This window comes from Vigna radiata, chromosome 1 (genome assembly GCF_000741045.1).
Source record: "Vigna radiata var. radiata cultivar VC1973A chromosome 1, Vradiata_ver6, whole genome shotgun sequence".
NCBI lineage: Eukaryota > Viridiplantae > Streptophyta > Magnoliopsida > Fabales > Fabaceae > Vigna > Vigna radiata.
The window spans coordinates 1486092-1503705 of record NC_028351.1 but is presented as its reverse complement, the minus strand read 5'-3'; the positions used below and the strand labels follow the sequence as shown (position 1 = coordinate 1503705).

At 33.9% G+C, this 17614-nt stretch overlaps 2 protein-coding genes and 1 pseudogene across 2 annotated transcripts; 1 reads left to right on the top strand and 2 right to left on the bottom strand.

Annotated features, from left to right (window-relative positions):
• Positions 1-1340: 1340 nt before the first annotated feature.
• Positions 1341-4241, bottom strand: LOC106754665 (annotated as a pseudogene).
• LOC106774057 (peptidyl-prolyl cis-trans isomerase CYP38, chloroplastic) lies at positions 4200-8337 on the top strand. Its single transcript, XM_014660879.2, has 7 exons — positions 4200-4542; positions 5166-5456; positions 5587-5786; positions 6647-6882; positions 7315-7457; positions 7681-7752; positions 7842-8337. The coding sequence occupies exons 1-7, from the start codon at positions 4375-4377 to the stop codon at positions 8067-8069; spliced, it is 1338 nt and encodes a 445-aa protein (XP_014516365.1). The 5' UTR covers positions 4200-4374; the 3' UTR covers positions 8070-8337.
• Positions 8338-9817: 1480 nt separating this feature from the next.
• LOC106773384 (serine/threonine-protein kinase HT1) lies at positions 9818-13985 on the bottom strand. The gene is made up of 6 exons (XM_014660090.2): positions 13721-13985; positions 12567-12688; positions 11869-12065; positions 11598-11772; positions 10801-10935; positions 9818-10503 (listed from the first exon to the last, which is right to left on the bottom strand). The coding sequence occupies exons 1-6, from the start codon at positions 13983-13985 to the stop codon at positions 10297-10299; spliced, it is 1101 nt and encodes a 366-aa protein (XP_014515576.1). The 3' UTR covers positions 9818-10296.
• Positions 13986-17614: the final 3629 nt, after the last annotated feature.

Here is a 17614-nt window from a genome sequence, read left to right as displayed (position 1 = left end):
CTAATTTCTAATGAAACCCTAATCGCCGCCGCCGTGAGCAGACCCAGATTTCCAGTCCCTTTCGAAATTGGTAATGTTGTCGTTCTCTTTAATTGCTCCTGGAACAGACGAATTATCATCATCATTTTTCACTCCATTACATTTCTTAGAATCAGAGGGCAGAGCACCAAAAAAGGATTCAAGAACCCTTCCACTATAAAAAATAATCAGATCTAATAAAATCAGAAAACCCATTTGGGATGCACATCGGATATTTCTTTCGAAGAGGATTGATGGTTTGAATGGTGCTTCCATGGAGCTCGAAGAAAAACTTCTGAATGCGAAAAAGGAATGCGCGAACCTGGAATTGGATTTTCTGCTTCTGGGTTTGTTTGTTGCAGGTCTGGTTTTGATGCAGGTGGTGGCGCAGACTCGTGAAGATGCTTCACGGTTTCCATGGAGTTTGGGAGTGGAGGAGGTGCTCGCAGATGATAGAAAGTGCGGCGGCCATGGTGCGATTTGGTAGAGAACTCTGTTGTTTGGGATTTTTAGGTTGATGAAGATGAAGGAGAAGGAGGCCTCGTGACCTGCGACGGCTAACAGAGGAGTTCGGCAAAGCTTTGGAGGTCGGTGATGGAGGAAAAGATGAATGCAGCGGTGCTTTGATGGGGGCTACCGGCGGCTTCTGCAGTGGAGATTGAGAGAGTGGTGGTCGTCGTTGATGGTTGAATGCGTGTTGATCTGTTGGGGTACGGCTGCCGACGACAGATCTGGTGCGGCGGCTAGGGTTTGATGGGAAGGGTTTGGTGCGGCGGCTAGGGTTTGGAAATGGCCATGGAGGAGTTGGAGTGGGATAGGAGGCAGAGAAATCAGACAGCCACGTGATCAAAAATCGACACATCACCCTTCCATCTGTAAAAAAATTAACACCGTTAACGATTTTTAACGGGAAGGTTTGATTTGTTTCAAATTAACACTTAAAGGGACTTAATTGGGAGTTTTTAAAAGACGGGGACCCAATTGGGAAAACATAACGAAAACAGGGACGCCAAAGTGGTTTTAACCAATTAAATAAGTATCTCAACGTGATATATGTACATGTTAACATGTGAAAAAATTGTATTGAAGAATATCTTGTTGATATTCTTTTTGTTTTAAATTCTTGAATAGACATAAAACAAATTTGTGCTTAAGCAATTTTTCCATTTCATAAGCCGCAAATGAAAAAGTATTAAGCCAAAGGAAGCACTATAAAAATGATACAAGTAAAAGTAGCAGTAAAGTAGCCTCATCATTTTTGCTTCACAAAGCAACAAATTCAAGAGAAGATCAATGACTCATCACAGTACAGATTTGGAGGAAAAAGAGAAGTTGTTTAATCTAAGTTTGTTTGAGCAAGACTTCACTAATCACTTTGTCCAAGTTCATGTATGAAAGACCACCAGATCTAGTCTCCTCTTCCACCTTCTTCAACTGCATGACTTTTTTCCTCATCTCCTTTCCTTTCTCTCCTAACATCAATTCATTCACATTTTTCTCCACCTCTTTTCTCTTCACATCAGTGTCAATTTCAATTCCAATGCCCCATTCACTACAAATACTTCTGCAGTTTGTTGGCTGATCAGCAGAAACTGGCCAACACAACATGGGCACACCAACACAAACGCTTTCAATTGTTGAGTTCCATTCACAATGAGTCAAGAATCCACCAATTGAAGGGTGGTTCAGCATTTTCTCTTGTGGACACTAGCTTGCAATTAGGCCTCTATCTGATATTTCATTCGCAAACTCAGATGACAAAATCATTGAACCACCAATGACAAGGTCAGGCCTAATGATCCATAAAAAGGGTCTTATGTTGTTGGCCAAACCCCAAGCAAACTCCAAAAGTTTCTCCGGAGTCATAATCGTGATGCTACCAAAATTCACATAAACAACAGAAATAGGTTCCTTGGATTTAAGTCATTCAAGGCACTTAGGGTCTTCCTTCCAAAGATTGGAACCTAAAGATTCCAACTGACTCTGGGGACTTTGATTCAAAAATGAAGGGAAAGGGCCAATAGGGGTAAACAAAAGGGAGCATAAAAGAGAGAGTTTTCAATGCTTCACTCTCAAGTTCATCAGAAGTATTTATAACAATATAGCAGAAGCTTTGAGCACACTTTCTGCCATATCAATCATATATTTTAACATAAAGTTATTTGGATCTGTTGTCCTTATGAAGTCAAGGAGGTCCTTCAGTCTGAAATTTTTCAAACCTGGAATCCAATCTAGTTTGGTGTCCAAATACCCATTTGTCAAATAACTCTCATCTGCAATCATGATTACAAGCTAATAGTTACAAACTCCACATTACAGATGAACATTTTCTTCGTTAACATGTATTCATCAGTTAAAAATAGTAAAGAACGGCTAAAATTGGAGTGTCAGCAGCCAAAAAGTAAAAGTTCATAATGATATCAAACATGAACTTATTTGGAAATAAATTTTCCACTAAATGGATGCTATAACTATGCCATAAAACTTCTCTGAAAAAAGAAAAGATAAAGTAGAGTAATAATATCAGTTCAGTCTATTAGGGAAAACCAGCAATTGATATCTCAGCACAAACATTATTTGTTAGGCATATATACAAAACATCAACTGTTAATTCTTATAAATTATTGATATTACTTCGTTTAGAAAAACCATAGCAGAATTATTACTGGTGTTGTTCATGCACTTTCAAAAGAAAGAGCTTTAATGCATACCTTTGAGTGGTATTAGACCTTTATAAAAAAGAGTACGTAAGTTCATAACAGACACCAAGCAGGTGACACTGGTAGGTGAAAATATAATAATAGGGAGTGTTAGTTCTTGAGCAACTTGTGTAGTAAAAGTCAAGCAAAAATCAGAAACCAAACCTGTAACTGGAGGTATAAGGCCAGCAATTACAAAATTATTGAGTTTAGCAAGAAGTTCACGGAACGGTGGGAGAAAGTTCTCTCTCACAGATTTACCAAGGGACAGTAGGTCCTGAGTGACATTAGCAGCATCAGGTGTGAGAGAAAAACCATATGAAATTGTCTCAAAATGAAAATCTTGAGACAAAATTATTCTTGTTTCTTTAATAAAATTGATGTCTTTAATTTATCTAGGTTCTACTTTAATTATTTACCTAACTTTTAAAGAAAAAAAAAAGTTGAGGGAAGGGGGGTTTAATTTAAATGTTTACCTAACTTTTAGAAAAGTAAAGAAAGAATAAAATCGATGTGTTCAATTAGCATTTGAAAAAAAAAATGCATAAACAATTAGTGCATATTTTGAATTATTTTCTTATTTTTGAAATATATAAAAATATTATAATTCTTAAATTTTAAAAACATTAAACATATTAATTCAAGACATATAAAGTTAAATGAAAAAACGTCAATTTTCATTGATTTTTAAATACTATAAAAAAAACATAATGTGATCAAGTGACAACACTTTTATATACAAAATTCATTTAAAATATTTTGAAGTTTAAGTTCAATATATTTAAAAAAAAATACTTATTATTATATGGATCTACATTTGACCACTTAAACATCGTACAAACTTTACCAAGTTTATGCTATTTAATAATAGATGTAAGGCAAAAAACAAAAACTAATAAAACTCGATATATCCATATAAAAAAATATAAAACACGATTTTATACATATATAATTTTCCAAACAATAATTTTAGTTACATTTTTCTCAAAGTCAATTTTTTTTCTTAAATAAAACTTCCGTCTTTAATTGGTCAGAGTTCTTCTTTAAATATTTACCTAACTTTTCAAGAAAAGTAAAGAAAAAAATTAAATGAATGTACTGAATTGGCATTTAAAAGAACTTCATAAACAAGTGGCGCATATTTTATTTTATTTTTCTTAAGAAATTAAGTATTTTTTTTGGAAAATATAAAATAATATATTTAAAAGTTTTAAAAAGTTGGCCATATTAATTCAATACAAGAAAAGTTAAATGAAACAAAAAAAATTCATTGATTGTCGAGATCAAATACTATAAAAAAGTTAATGTTCAATTTTTTCTATCAAATAACACATTACTTTTATATACAAAAATCATTTAAAATATTTTGAAGTTTAAGTTAATTACACTGTTTCTAAAAAAATAATATTTATGTTAAAGGAAATGTGTCCTTTGCAAGGGACCCAATGTTATCTTATCCAAAGAAGGATCAAGATGAATGGATGATGGATTTCACTCAAAGGAGGTGACCCTTTTTGCAACCATCCCTTATACAACTCAAACCTCAAAGTTTGCCTAAAACCTTATCAAACTAACTAGTTTTCATTGTTTGTCTCTTTCTCTCCAATTCTGTGTCCCATGAAATTTGTTCTCTGAAGTTTTTGTTGGCATCATTTCAATGGCAGCCATTATCCCCTGCCACTACTGTGTTTCCCTCACTCCCAAATGGTTCAATTCCAACACCACACATTCTGGGCGTTTGTCCTACCCACTTCGAGGACTCCGAGGTTTCAATGCTCGTTGCTCTAACCAACCATCCCATCATTCTGAAGTTCGCAACAACCATGTAAGTCTCTTAAAAATTTTATCTTGTCATTGTAGATGCTCATTGTTTCTCATGAATGGTGATTATGCTCATCTGGGGTGGAGATGCGGTGGGTACCCAATCAGCATTTTACTCTTCTTGTTCATCTCATTTTGAATACAATTAATTATTTTTTTTTTAAAAAAGGAAAATTGTAGAAGTGAATTTCACAAGGGAAAAAGAGTGTAAGTTCTATACATTATAGTTTGAAAGATAAGCCTCTAATAAGGCACTGACAGTGCTCTAATGGTAAGCAGTTTGAAAGGTTTAACTTTCTCTGCAGCTCTTATACCTGGGAAAGTGGATATTTAGGATTTGCATTTGCCCCAAATGCACTTAGGTTACTTGAATCAAGCATTGTTAGAAAAATAATAGTATTTTTTCAACTAATTAATCACTTTGTTATCTGTTTGGGAATATATGTTTTGATAAATTTCTAAGTTGTTATCTGTTTGAACTTCTTTTCCTTTTCTGTACTTTTCAATTAGAAGGAGTTTATGTACTTTATTTGTTTTCTCTCGACCTTGTGTTCTTATATTTACAATTTAGATTGCTGCAATGTGGGATTACAGCCGCAAAGCTTATTGTGTTGTATTTTGGTGCAGAATGGGAAGCCATTTTCCTTCAAGAAGTGTGCTATATCTATAGCGCTGGCTGTTGGGTTAATAACAGGAGTTCCTACATTGGGGTCGCCTACCAATGCTCAAGCAGCGAACTCTGTGTTCTCTGATCTGTCTGTTTTGATATCTGGACCACCAATTAAGGACCCTGGGGCATTGTTGAGATATGCTCTTCCTATTGATAATAAGGCCATTAGAGAAGTACAAAAGCCACTTGAAGATATCACAGAGAGTCTCAAGATTGCTGGAGTCAAGGCACTTGACTCTGTGGAAAGAGTAAGACATAAGATTTAAAGATTCTTATTCTTCAATCTGTAGAAGTGTATTGTGTATGCAGATTGTGCTTGGGATTTTGTGTTTCATTTCCCTTAGGGGTAGAAGCTGATTTACTTTACATGGAATGTAGAATGTGAGACAGGCATCTCGAGCTCTCAAGCAAGGGAAGACTTTGATCGTATCTGGTTTAGCTGAGTCAAAGAAAGAACATGGAGTTGAATTTCTTAGTAAGCTGGAAGCTGGCATAGATGAGCTTGAACTGATAGTACAGGATAGGAATCGGGATGCAGTTGCACCAAAGCAAAAAGAGCTTCTTCAATATGTTGGAGGGTAAGCATCTCGATTAAGAAATCACTTATATAAACCACACAAAGACCTTTATCCTTCCATAGGCAACAATAAGAACAGGATATTTTTTTCTTCTTCCTTGGAATAAATGAACGACAGATTGGTGGATTGCTTAAATGTTTTCACTATGTCATGATGCATTTCTCTAAGTTTCTATTCTATCTGCTTGTCATTAAGAATCTGAGACTCTGCAATTATTAGGACTGCCAAAAAATGCATAGGCGTGTGCTATGACAATATAAAGCACTTCATGTTCCTTAATCTGATCATAGGAACTGACAGAAACAAAGGGTTAGTTGCTTCAATGATACTAGTAGGTTTTACCTTAAACCTATGGGGCAAAGCAATTTAACCTTGCCATACTTCAATGTAATAAGAGAGCCGCATTATTTGTACAACCGGTAGATCACCACTTGTCCTGGTTATGTATAGCCTAACTGTGCCTAAAATCCGAAGGACTGACAAACTACTGTAATGCTGCAAAGTGTCATGTTTAGTTAGTCAGGTAGCCATTGAAAAACATTCATTTGGACAACCTGATATTGCATACTAGATTTGCAACCATTTTAGCACGATCCCTCTAGATTGATTTGGTTGAAAACCTGCTAGGTTTGATCTGTTTTGAGTGGGTGGAATCCAAACTCAGTCCAATTTAACGAACAGGCTTTCCTAGGCCTCTGGTAACATGGCTTTATCAGATGTTGGCAAAAATTGAATCCTCCTCATACCAGTGGAAAATTGAGGAGGACTTAGAAAATTAACCTTCTTGAGAAAGACTTTTCTCATATAGAACCTTTCATTGACTGCAGCTGAGATGTTCCTGGGACATTGCATTTCTGCAGTGTTGAAGAAGACATGGTTGATGGCTTCCCATTTGAAGTGCCCGAGGAATACCAGAATATGCCCTTATTGAAGGGGAGAGCAGCAGTGGATATGAAGGTCAAGATTAAAGACAATCCAAATCTGGAAGAATGCGTTTTCCACATTGTTCTTGATGGTTACAATGCCCCTGTAACTTCTGGAAATTTTGTTGACTTAGTTCAAAGGCACTTCTACGATGGCATGGAAATCCAGAGAGGTAAAAAATACTATTTTTGTTGGACATGCATTTTAGCTTGTGTTTTCCTTTTTAGCTATAGCTTGTTTGGTAAATAATGTTTTAGGCCTTCTCTAGCTATGTTTTAGAAATAAGTAGTAGGTACACCAGTTTCTCTCATAGAACAACAGGAAATGACAAGGTAATTCTTTATGAGAATGAATTGGCTGGATTTTATTTTATGTGATGGTAGCTGAATGATCTTGATATCTATAATTTTGTATGGGTCTGTTTGGACAAAATTCTGCGTAAAAACTTCTAAGAGAAAAAACAATAAAAAGAAAATATGAAACGAGCTTTGTTGTAAACTAAAATTAGTCTATGTATGAGCTCAATTTGTAGAAACTCTCTAGTATGGTTTAAATTCACCAAGATAATCTTAATTTTATTTTTTCAAATTTATACTTTGGGCAGCGGATGGGTTTGTGGTCCAAACTGGTGATCCTGAAGGCCCTGCTGAGGGTTTCATTGATCCAAGTACAGAGAAAACCAGGACAATACCATTAGAAATTACAGTGAATGGAGAAAAGGCACCTGTTTATGGGGCAACTTTAGAGGTAATCTTCAGCTGTTTATGGCTCTTGGGGCATGTGTACTTTTGTGCATTTCTATCAAAGACCTCATTGTATGATCAGAAGAAATAAGTGCTCTTTAATATTGTTAGTTTCTTGCGTGAAGTTTCACTTTATAACTTTATTTTGTACTTCCAAACATGTTCCTCTAACCGTCTCAGGGTTGAAAACTTTCTTATTTGCTGCTTTCAATAATTTGTTTGAACAGGAGCTTGGTCTATACAAGGCTCAAACAAAGCTTCCATTTAATGCTTTCGGTACAATGGCAATGGCAAGAGATGTGAGAATCTAGTCTTTGACATGGCTGTTCTTTAAGCATGCTAATATTCTTTTCTTGCTTTTACTTACTCCTTTTATTTTGTTGAATAGGAATTTGAGAACAACTCTGCCTCTAGCCAGATATTTTGGCTATTGAAAGAGAGTGAGCTAACTCCTAGTAATGCCAATATATTGGATGGTCGGTATGCTGTCTTTGGCTATGTAACAGAAAACGAGGATTACTTGGCAGACCTCAAAGTTGGTGATGTCATAGAATCTATTCAAGTAGTTTCTGGCCTTGATAATTTGGTGAATCCAAGCTACAAGATTGCTGGCTAGTGAACTTTCTAAGCTTTTGCTACAAATACCACGTGAGTGTTTGTTGTCACTTGCTTCAAGGCTATTCAGGAGTTCAGGCTACTGCAGTGGAAAGTTTACTCCCTTAAGTTTCTCACTGTTATCAAAAAAGCAAATTTTCATTTTACTAGAACCTAGCATTCAGTTAAACAGCTTGAGATTTTATTATGTTTTAAAACTATTCACCACCCCGGCTTGTAACTTTCATTCCACCAATTCATCAATAAAATTATGATTGTTCAATGAGGAAGTTGTGGGCCAATCTCTTGCAGTTTCTGGCATTCATCTGAAACTATTCATATCTGTGGAGAATTGTTTTATTTGTCTCTTCGAACACAAACATCAACTATGAATGGACTCATTATCAATTAAGCACAAAACCAAAAGCCTTATCATGGTTATTTTTACCTGAGTAATGACGTTACATAACTATATCCATTTATAGAGAAGTTCACATAATTCTTTGTACCATTACATCAATCATTAGACTTGGGCAATATTAAAAACTTATGCAACTCAACAATGGTGTTGATGAATGGTTCTATGTCTGAGTTTCTATATAGTATTTTCCTTCTTTTATCACGTCTGAAATATCGATGTATTATTTTCTGTCCGAAAGTGAAAATATTCTTCCACTATTTGTTCGGGAATTTGTTTAAAGGATTGAAGACAACACTGTACAATAGCATTTTATCAAATATTCTCTTTCACACATTCATGCAAGGAAAAAAAATATCTTAAGGGAACAAAGCATCTTTCTTTTGTGGTGGATGCTGCATCATCCAACTTGTATTCCGAATTTTACACTGAGTATGTGAAGGTCATTGTTTTCCCAACAGTTTTCCTCCTCATCTCCAACATCAGAAATGGTCAAGAATGTGCAGTGGAGCTTCTCTCTTTGCATATATTTATGCGATTTTCTATACCTGTCGTTGTGAGCTTCGACCATGGAAAGAATCTTTGAGCAGAAGTTGCTTCTAACATTTGAAATCAGACATATTTATGCAGTTCAAGCATGGCCTAGTGGGATGCAGAGCTGATTCAAAAGGGGTTCCCTTATTAGATGAACTTTCTTCTGAAGCTGTAACCCAAAAGAAGGTATACGGAACTTCCTTATTCTCTAGTTCTGTTGTTTAGCAAGGTAATAAATAAAGTGGAAGATATCATTAAGCTAAAAGATGACAGTTGTAGAACAAGAGAATTCTTCATGTACAGCTCAATCAGAAATTCTAAAGGATCTTATACATAGCATAGTTTCAGGGGAAGTGGCCCATTGACAAACTTTTTAGATGACCAGTGTTACAGCTTTAGATAATGTTTGTAAAAATTAGATCAACTGGTTTGCTATTAAAGAATTAAAAACCTCTCCAATCTGAGGATTATAAGCAAGCATCTGGAACTTCTTTCTTATCATATGGTCATAACTGTTGATATATAGCTTACCATTCTGAAGGGAATCAGATATTCTCACGAGATTCTTTACAATTAAAATATCATGTTAGATTTTACCATTTAAGAATTAATTATGTTGTTCCCGTTGCTCTTATTACTGGTGATGAACTCTAGTCCTTCATAAGTTCCTACACAATTTTATTGGTAAAAATAATTAACCACTACATCGTAAATTTTGAGGATAAGTAATATCTAGTCAACATGTTTCTTGTCTTGTTCTGATTCTCTATAATAGAAATAAACTTGAAGTAGATAACTTCAATATACTTGTCAGCAAGTTACCACTTAAAATGTCAATTGGATAAACAAAAAGCTTCCTCAATCTCAACAGATACATCTTTTACAGCCAAATTGTATATTTATTCCATATATTATAGGTGTCTTTCTGCACATGAGCAGATCTTCCCAAAACAGATCACTTGTAGGCTCATAGGACATCAAATGACCCCTTAGGACTTTGATATTAGTGTTGGAACAATCCATGCTACTACTGTCAAGTGTACAACTTAAACAGAAAATATTATAAAAATGGGTGCAATGAGGAGAGAGCACAATTAGCTTTACAAAAATTATAGCCCAACAAAGTAACAAGTAATTGCAGAGCTCATCATTAACTATGGCCTTCACAGTTTTTGTGTATGCATTCCATCCTGAGTCTTCCTTCCCTATTCCTTCAATGAAATAAAATACAAACTGATTTTCCAGAATGCTGTATATCATCCCTCCATAATCGATTTCCTTGACAGTGAAAAATCTTTCAAGGTCCTCGATAGCTGCGAAAACATAAACAACCCTGAGGCTGATCAAGAGGGATCATACCTCCACCCTTTGAAGTGTCAATAGCTTCCAACATGGACACCACTTCATCCATTTCTGGCCTCTTGTCAGGATTAGCATCCCAGCATCTTTTCATCACATTTGCCAGAGAGCTAGGGCAACATCTTGGAATCTCCGGCCTCAGATTCTGCAGTTCCACAGATTCTAGTTAAAATAAAAACAGCTACTATGGATGCATAAACATCAGATATGATTGTTAGCAAATACTACCTCTTTCCCATAACTATATGATGTTTAAGGTTAAAGCACATGGATTATGGAATGTATAATGGAAGTAAAAAAAATACTATATTTGACTTTGAACAAAAATGTCCTTATTTAAGATCATGAGAAAGAATTAGACTTTGGATTTTGAAAACATCACTTGTCAGAGGTAAAAGTTAGTTTATGCTGCTGACAAAGTCACTTAATACACTTCATATACCTGCCGTACTACAGCTGATGTCACTTCGGAGAAGCTAAGGTCCGGATATGGCATGTCACAGCAGTATATCTCCCATAAGCATATGCCAAAACTGTACACGTCACACTTTCTATTGTATGGATTACCATTTAGAACCTGCTCAATTTCTTCAGGTAAGATTTTCATACATACAACATTTGTTACTATTTCAACAAAACATGGATTACTTATGCAAAACCAAGCTATTTATGATTGTAATATATGTAGAATATATGCCAAGGATTGTGTTTAAAGAGAGTAAACTGTCAATTATAGTTAAATGAATGACTCGTATTGAAGAGAGTCGTCATTAGAAATAGATGCTGTAAATATCTAAAGATTAGTGATATGCTGAAGTTCAAGATCTTATTAATTGTAAATGGGACCTTCTGACGTAGAGAGTTCTTCCAGTACTATGTATCAGAACCAACATGGATATATAGATAATTGATGGGTGAATTATAAAACAAAGGAATGCCTGACAAAAGAATGGACAACAGTTATTGAACAATACAATGTCTTATTTTTCCAAAAAAGAAAAAGGTAAATATTTTAATCAAGAACTCGTTTTAGTGATTTTTCACTATATTTCTAAGAGCAGGATGATCGTCTCAATTCTTTCACAATTAGTTAGACAACAGATTTGACCACATTTAACACGTCCAAGAGTTTCAAAAATTTGTATATGCAGAGCCAAGAACTAGACATTAATTAGTGTTTGAAACAAATCCCAAAAGTGCACAAGAGAGAGATGTTTTCAAAGGAATTGGAGCATATACCTCAGGAGCCATGTAACCAAGGGTTCCAGTTTCACCTGTCATGTCATGAGGATTGGAGGCCTCAATCCGAGCCACTCCAAAATCAGCTATTTTCAAGGTTCGTGTCTTGTCCAGAAGCATATTTTCTGTTTTAACATCTCTGTGGACAATCTTCTTTGTATGAAGATAGCTCAACCTGTAAAGTAAATAATAAAGAGTTCTCAGGCTTAGAAAAAGAAAAAAGCTTATTCTCTTGAGCTTATATGACACAGATAAGGCAAAAAGATTGGACCCTCTTGCAAGGTCAAGAGCCAGTTGAACAACCACTTTAAAAGCCAGCTTCCTTCTTCGGTTTTTAATAAGATAAGTCTTCAGAGCGCCTCCAGGACAATATTCAACAACAACACAACAAACATTACTTGGCATGCCTATATGACCGTTTTCCGTTTGTAACTGTAGCTCTGATGTTCCCATTGTTGCCCCAATAAACTGCAAAACGGATTTGACAGTAAGATGATTATCCCATAAATGTTTGAAGTTATATGCAAATTTCATGCATTACTTATGGGGGAACGTGAAGACCAGACCAAATTTCTGCCCTATACACTTGCACAGGTTTTTCCCCCTTGGTGCAGATCTTAATGCACCCACCCAACTACCACTTAATCCTTTTCCCATGCCCCAACATATTAGAGACAAAACAGAAAATAAATCTTAGAGAATTTATTTGAGATTCTGACAATGTTGTAGTCCTAGAATGTTTTCCCACATTCCAGATTGAACATAGTCCAATATTAGCCTCAAGTAACACATTAAACTCAAGATCTCCATCATCATTTATCTTCCCTCTTTCATTTTGTTCATCATCATTTGACTCAGTAGCAAGTAACAGAACTTAAACAGCCTGTTAAAAGAAGTTAACCGTCCCCCGGCACAAGATAAAGGACAAACATGATTAAGGCAAAGTGAAAATGAAGGAGAAAATATTACCTTGGTTACATTAGGATGGTCAAGCTTGTGCCAAACAGCAACTTCTTGAGTAAACGCCGCTCTCAAAGAAGCTATTTCAGCATCTGATCGATGTCCCTCTTCTCCCCAGTCAAGGAGCTTAACTGAAAAACAAAATGGAAGATTGATTGCATGTTATGAAAGCAGAAGGAGAGCATATGCATGCGCATTCACAAGTTAAACTGTTCATTCATCTAACAAGTTTAGCATCAAGGAACTGTAAAAGATAATAAAGTTTAGCATATTGTTATTATCATGAAAATCATGAAATCTTAAAAAGGCATTGCCATCACTGATGATTTTACCTCTCACGAGAAGAGCTTCTGTAACTGGCTACCACTAGAAGAATAAGGGGCACAACAGTAATAACTAAGAACACAAGAAAGTTGAAAATGAAATAAACACTAAAGTTCATGCACATAACTGTCAGACAACTGGATCTTGTGAATTCCAGGGAAAACAAAAAGAAAAGGAGTAAAGGGTACTCAATCTTGTGAATCACGGATTGTGCAAATCCTGATCCACAAAGTTTCAATGCTAGGCAGTTATGGCTAACCAAACACTATCAACTTGGATGCCTTCTCAAAGAACTTGGGGAAACAAAAAACAGCAGAACAGAGTCATGTCCAAGGAAAAGTTGTTGTTTGATTGCAAAGGTAAAAGTAAAACAAAATCACAAGCAGGAACATGAAAAATAAAACTTAAGCAGTGGATCTGCAGACCACATAATACATAACATTGAACAACTCTTTCAAACCCTTCATAACACTCCCATTGAGAGTTAAGCAAGACATCGTTGATAATGCACTTGCCTATCAAGTGAAACCTTGAAAATCGCACAAAAGAAGGCCTAAAAACCAAAAATCCTACAGTTTGGGAGCATGTGCACATTATGCAAGTACACCTTAAAAGCACCAACTGCATGAACTTCCTCAAGTGAATAAAACTTCCCCCTTGCACATGGGCGTGGTGTTAAACAATACAGTGCAAGAAAGGGAGGGAAAAACAAACCATGCATGTTTTTTCTCCCTCTGTCTTTCTAGACTTGGTCAGTTACATAATAAAACAAAGAGACAAACATCAAATGAAAACTCAAAACACTTCAAGCATGAGACCAAAACAAGAGAGTGTACTACCTGCAACATCTTGTCCGTCATAAATCCCACGATGAACTGTGCCAAAAGTGCCACGGGCAATGACAGCCTTGATGACAAGCTTAGAAGGGTCAATCTCCCACTCTTGTCTGCTTCTTGTGGACCTTCCTTCAACCTCCTCTTCCTCCTTCTCCTTGTTCTTCTCCATAGTCCATGCTCTACTAAGATGCCTCTGAAGCTGCTCATCCAAGCTCTTCAGATCTATCTGATCCGCTCTCACATACCCCCCACTCTCACTCTTCTTCATCTCTCTCACCTCTTCTCTTCCTCCCCCACTCCAAAATAAAATTCACCACACCCCACTATGGACTTTGACCCTCGAGCCACTCAAAATCATCAAAAGATGCTAACTTTACGACCAAGTTCTGGTCTTGAACAAAATTTCCTTGGTGGGTCTCTCGTGTCTTTCCTCTTCTACTACTGTATGCTTATGCTGCCACTGCAAGTGCTGCTGCTGTTAAACCTGTGGTGATGTTGAGGTCCTAAATATAACACTCTCTCACTCTCTCACTCTCTCACTCTCTCTCTCTCAATCATCCATGTGGGCACATGGATTTTGCCTGAAGACGACGTGTGTTTCTGCCCCACTTTGGTTCCCTCCGATTAACAAAACCTTCAACTTCTTCTAATTTATTGAAACCAAAGATCTCTTTCTGTGCGTCTCTGTGGCTCTCTCTTGTTTGGTGTGTCTTTGTTTTTCTGTATTCTTTTTCATTTTCTTCTATTTTTATTTTTCATTGATGGCATTCACGGTTGTTGCACCTTTACATGTTCCCATCCCTTTCGGACAAGTTGTTTGGCTTCATCAATGGGTGATCATGCAAACAGTTAAAGGACTCACTTTGTCACAAAGGCAATTGTCTAACTTCTTCTAATCATCATTCATCTTTGTAACATATCTATGTTTAGAGTTAGAGAATATATTTTTTTCAATGCTAGCATATTTATTGATTGAGATTTCTTTCTTAATACATACATACCCTTTCATGTACAAAGATAATGGAATTAAACTATTCATTACATATTTACAAAATATAATAACTTTTCAACAATATGATATTGATAACTTGGATAAAAAAAAAAATCTCACTCTTTAGACTCCTATGCTAGATAAAATTGTGGCTTTGGTGAAAAATAAGAGTACATACATCCTGATTAAATTTTGGAGATTAATTTTTTGAAATATTAAAATTTATTTTTAGGATGCACTTTTTTCCTTGAATGGAAGATATTTGAAACTGATATACATTTGTTAAGAAAATCATATTTTAATTTAGATGTAAAGGTAATATTTTTAAACTATTTTAAAAATATTAATGTAAAAGTAATTACTCTTTTGGTAAAATAAATAATTAAAGAAAGAGATAATTTAAAAAAGGCTTATAAAAAGATAAACAAAGATTAAAACAATACCTTATATTTAAAAAATTCAAATTTCAATTTGTAATATTAAATTGTTAATTACATGTTATATGTTTAATAAATATGACTATTTGTCCACCATTGTAGGTAGCATTTCACTTAGATGAGTCCAACCCTTGATAGAATCAAATAATTTTTAATTTGGTGAAGGTGATGGTTTCATTAATTTACACTCTGACCATCATACAGGGACAAAACAGAGTTTTGCTTTTGTTTTTCCTTATTGTTTGTGACAGGTCGAATCAACATATAATATATCCAATATAAACAATAAGACAGTAGCAGCAAAAATTGTAGAAAAACCAATGGATTAGGTTCGTGATAGAGAGAGGATGTTCATTTAATTATTAAAATAATTATTTAGGACTAGTTTGAAATTCAAAACGAGTTCTCTTACATTTTTCATGTTGTTTGATTTTATATGGTTAATTAATTCTTTGATGAGAGCCCGAAGATAATTGAAAAATAACTATCTTTTTGCCTTATTACTTGACACATAATCTAATTTAGTATAATGATATATGGATATAATACCTTAATAGAAAAACAAAGGAGAGAAAATAATAAAAACAAAGTGAGAAAACTATATATAATAAGTAATATGACGTGAGTACGGAGTTTAGGATTTAAGTTTAAAAAACATGATTAATTATATTTTTATTCTTTAGATGGTTTTGTTTTGTTTTTTCCTTTTCAAATTTTGTTTTATTTAGGTTACTTTCTTTTTACAAAGTCTTAAGTTTTTTATGACCAATGTTATTATTATTTCTTTTTTTGACGTGACAAAAGGAGTGTTAAGTTTTCAATTTAATTAAGACTATTTTAGGTTGATAAAACATTTAAATAGTCTGGTAAGACATTAAGTTAGTCTCTTAAGATTTACTGAGAATTTAGATAGTTCAGTGAGAAGTTTAAATAACTCAAATTTTGGTAGAAAGTTTAGATAACTTGAGAGCAGTTACTGGATTATTCGAATTATTTAAGTTTTCCATGTATCTTATTGGTTATCTAAATTTTCCACCAAAGTTTTCCTTATACCTTGCTGATCTATTTGGAATTTTCATTAAACTATCTAAGATTTTTATACATTTTATCGAATTATATGACTTTTCACTAAACTATCCAAATATCTAACTGACATGAAAACACAGTACAATTGTCTTAAACAACTTGAAGACATGATACACTATTTGTCACGTAAAAAAAACTAATAATATTACTTATAAAAAAAACTAAATCTGTGACTTTCTAAAATGAAAAGACTTATATTAAATAAAATTTGAAAGAAAGACGAAAAAAATATAAATAATTTAGAGACAAAAATATATTTAATGCTAATTTTTTTAAAGTAACTAATAGTAATTATATGAAAATAATAACATATAAAATAGTCAAATAAAATTAAATATTTGTAGTAAAATTTAAGCAATGTATTGATGAATGATATAATAACAATTAAAGAAAAGCAGTAAATAGTAATTATATGAAGATAATGACATACAAAATAGTCAAACAAAATTAAATATTAGTATGAAAATTAAGCAATATATTTGGATTAAAATTGTTATATACTAAGAGATAAAAACAAGTCATATCAGACAAAACAATAACAATTTGTTTTTTTGCAGAAAATACACGAATGGTTTACAATTTTTAATTTTTAGAGAAGTTTCGTGTGTTGAAAAATTGTAATTGTTATTTTATGTTCATTCTACACCTGTGTGTGCATTCATGCATCTATTTAAAATAAACGATAAATTTTGTCTGCGGATAAATTTATTTTGAAAATAAATGACAGAGTTTAATTCTTCTTATTACAAACATAAAAGAATTATTTCTGTGATAAGTATGATGATAAACATAACTTCAAAATTTAATCATTGTTAAAACCATCAACTTTATTATACATGGAAATTTAAATTTTAAAAATATGTTATTATGATTTTCTTGAATTTTAAAAAATATATATTTTAGTTTAAAATTTTGAAAACATGCATTCTTATTTTCTAAATATTTAACGAACTAAATGATTTTTTAAAAACACATTTTTTTATCTAAAAAATTGTTTTAAATGCATATTTTTTTTAAATTGAAAATATTAAATATTTAAAAAATTAGAGAATCAAAATAATATTTATTTCAAATCCCAGATAAATCAAACCTTAATATTCAAAGGGATAAAACAAACCCCAAAACATATATGCATTCCGCAAAACTCATTATGCTGATCAATATGAAATTTTTTGGTGAGACATCCATGCATGCATTCAGGTGACGAGAAAAAAAAAGTGTTTTTTCTTCTTTTTGTTTCTGTTGTAGTCATCATTGAAATGAATTTTCATAATTCGTTTTTTCCTAGACTATTTTCTCACCGTTAATGTCAATTTGACTTCCTGCATGGCTTAGTACAAACCAAATGTCTCATTAGTATTGGCTTCTTTTAAGACTTCTTCT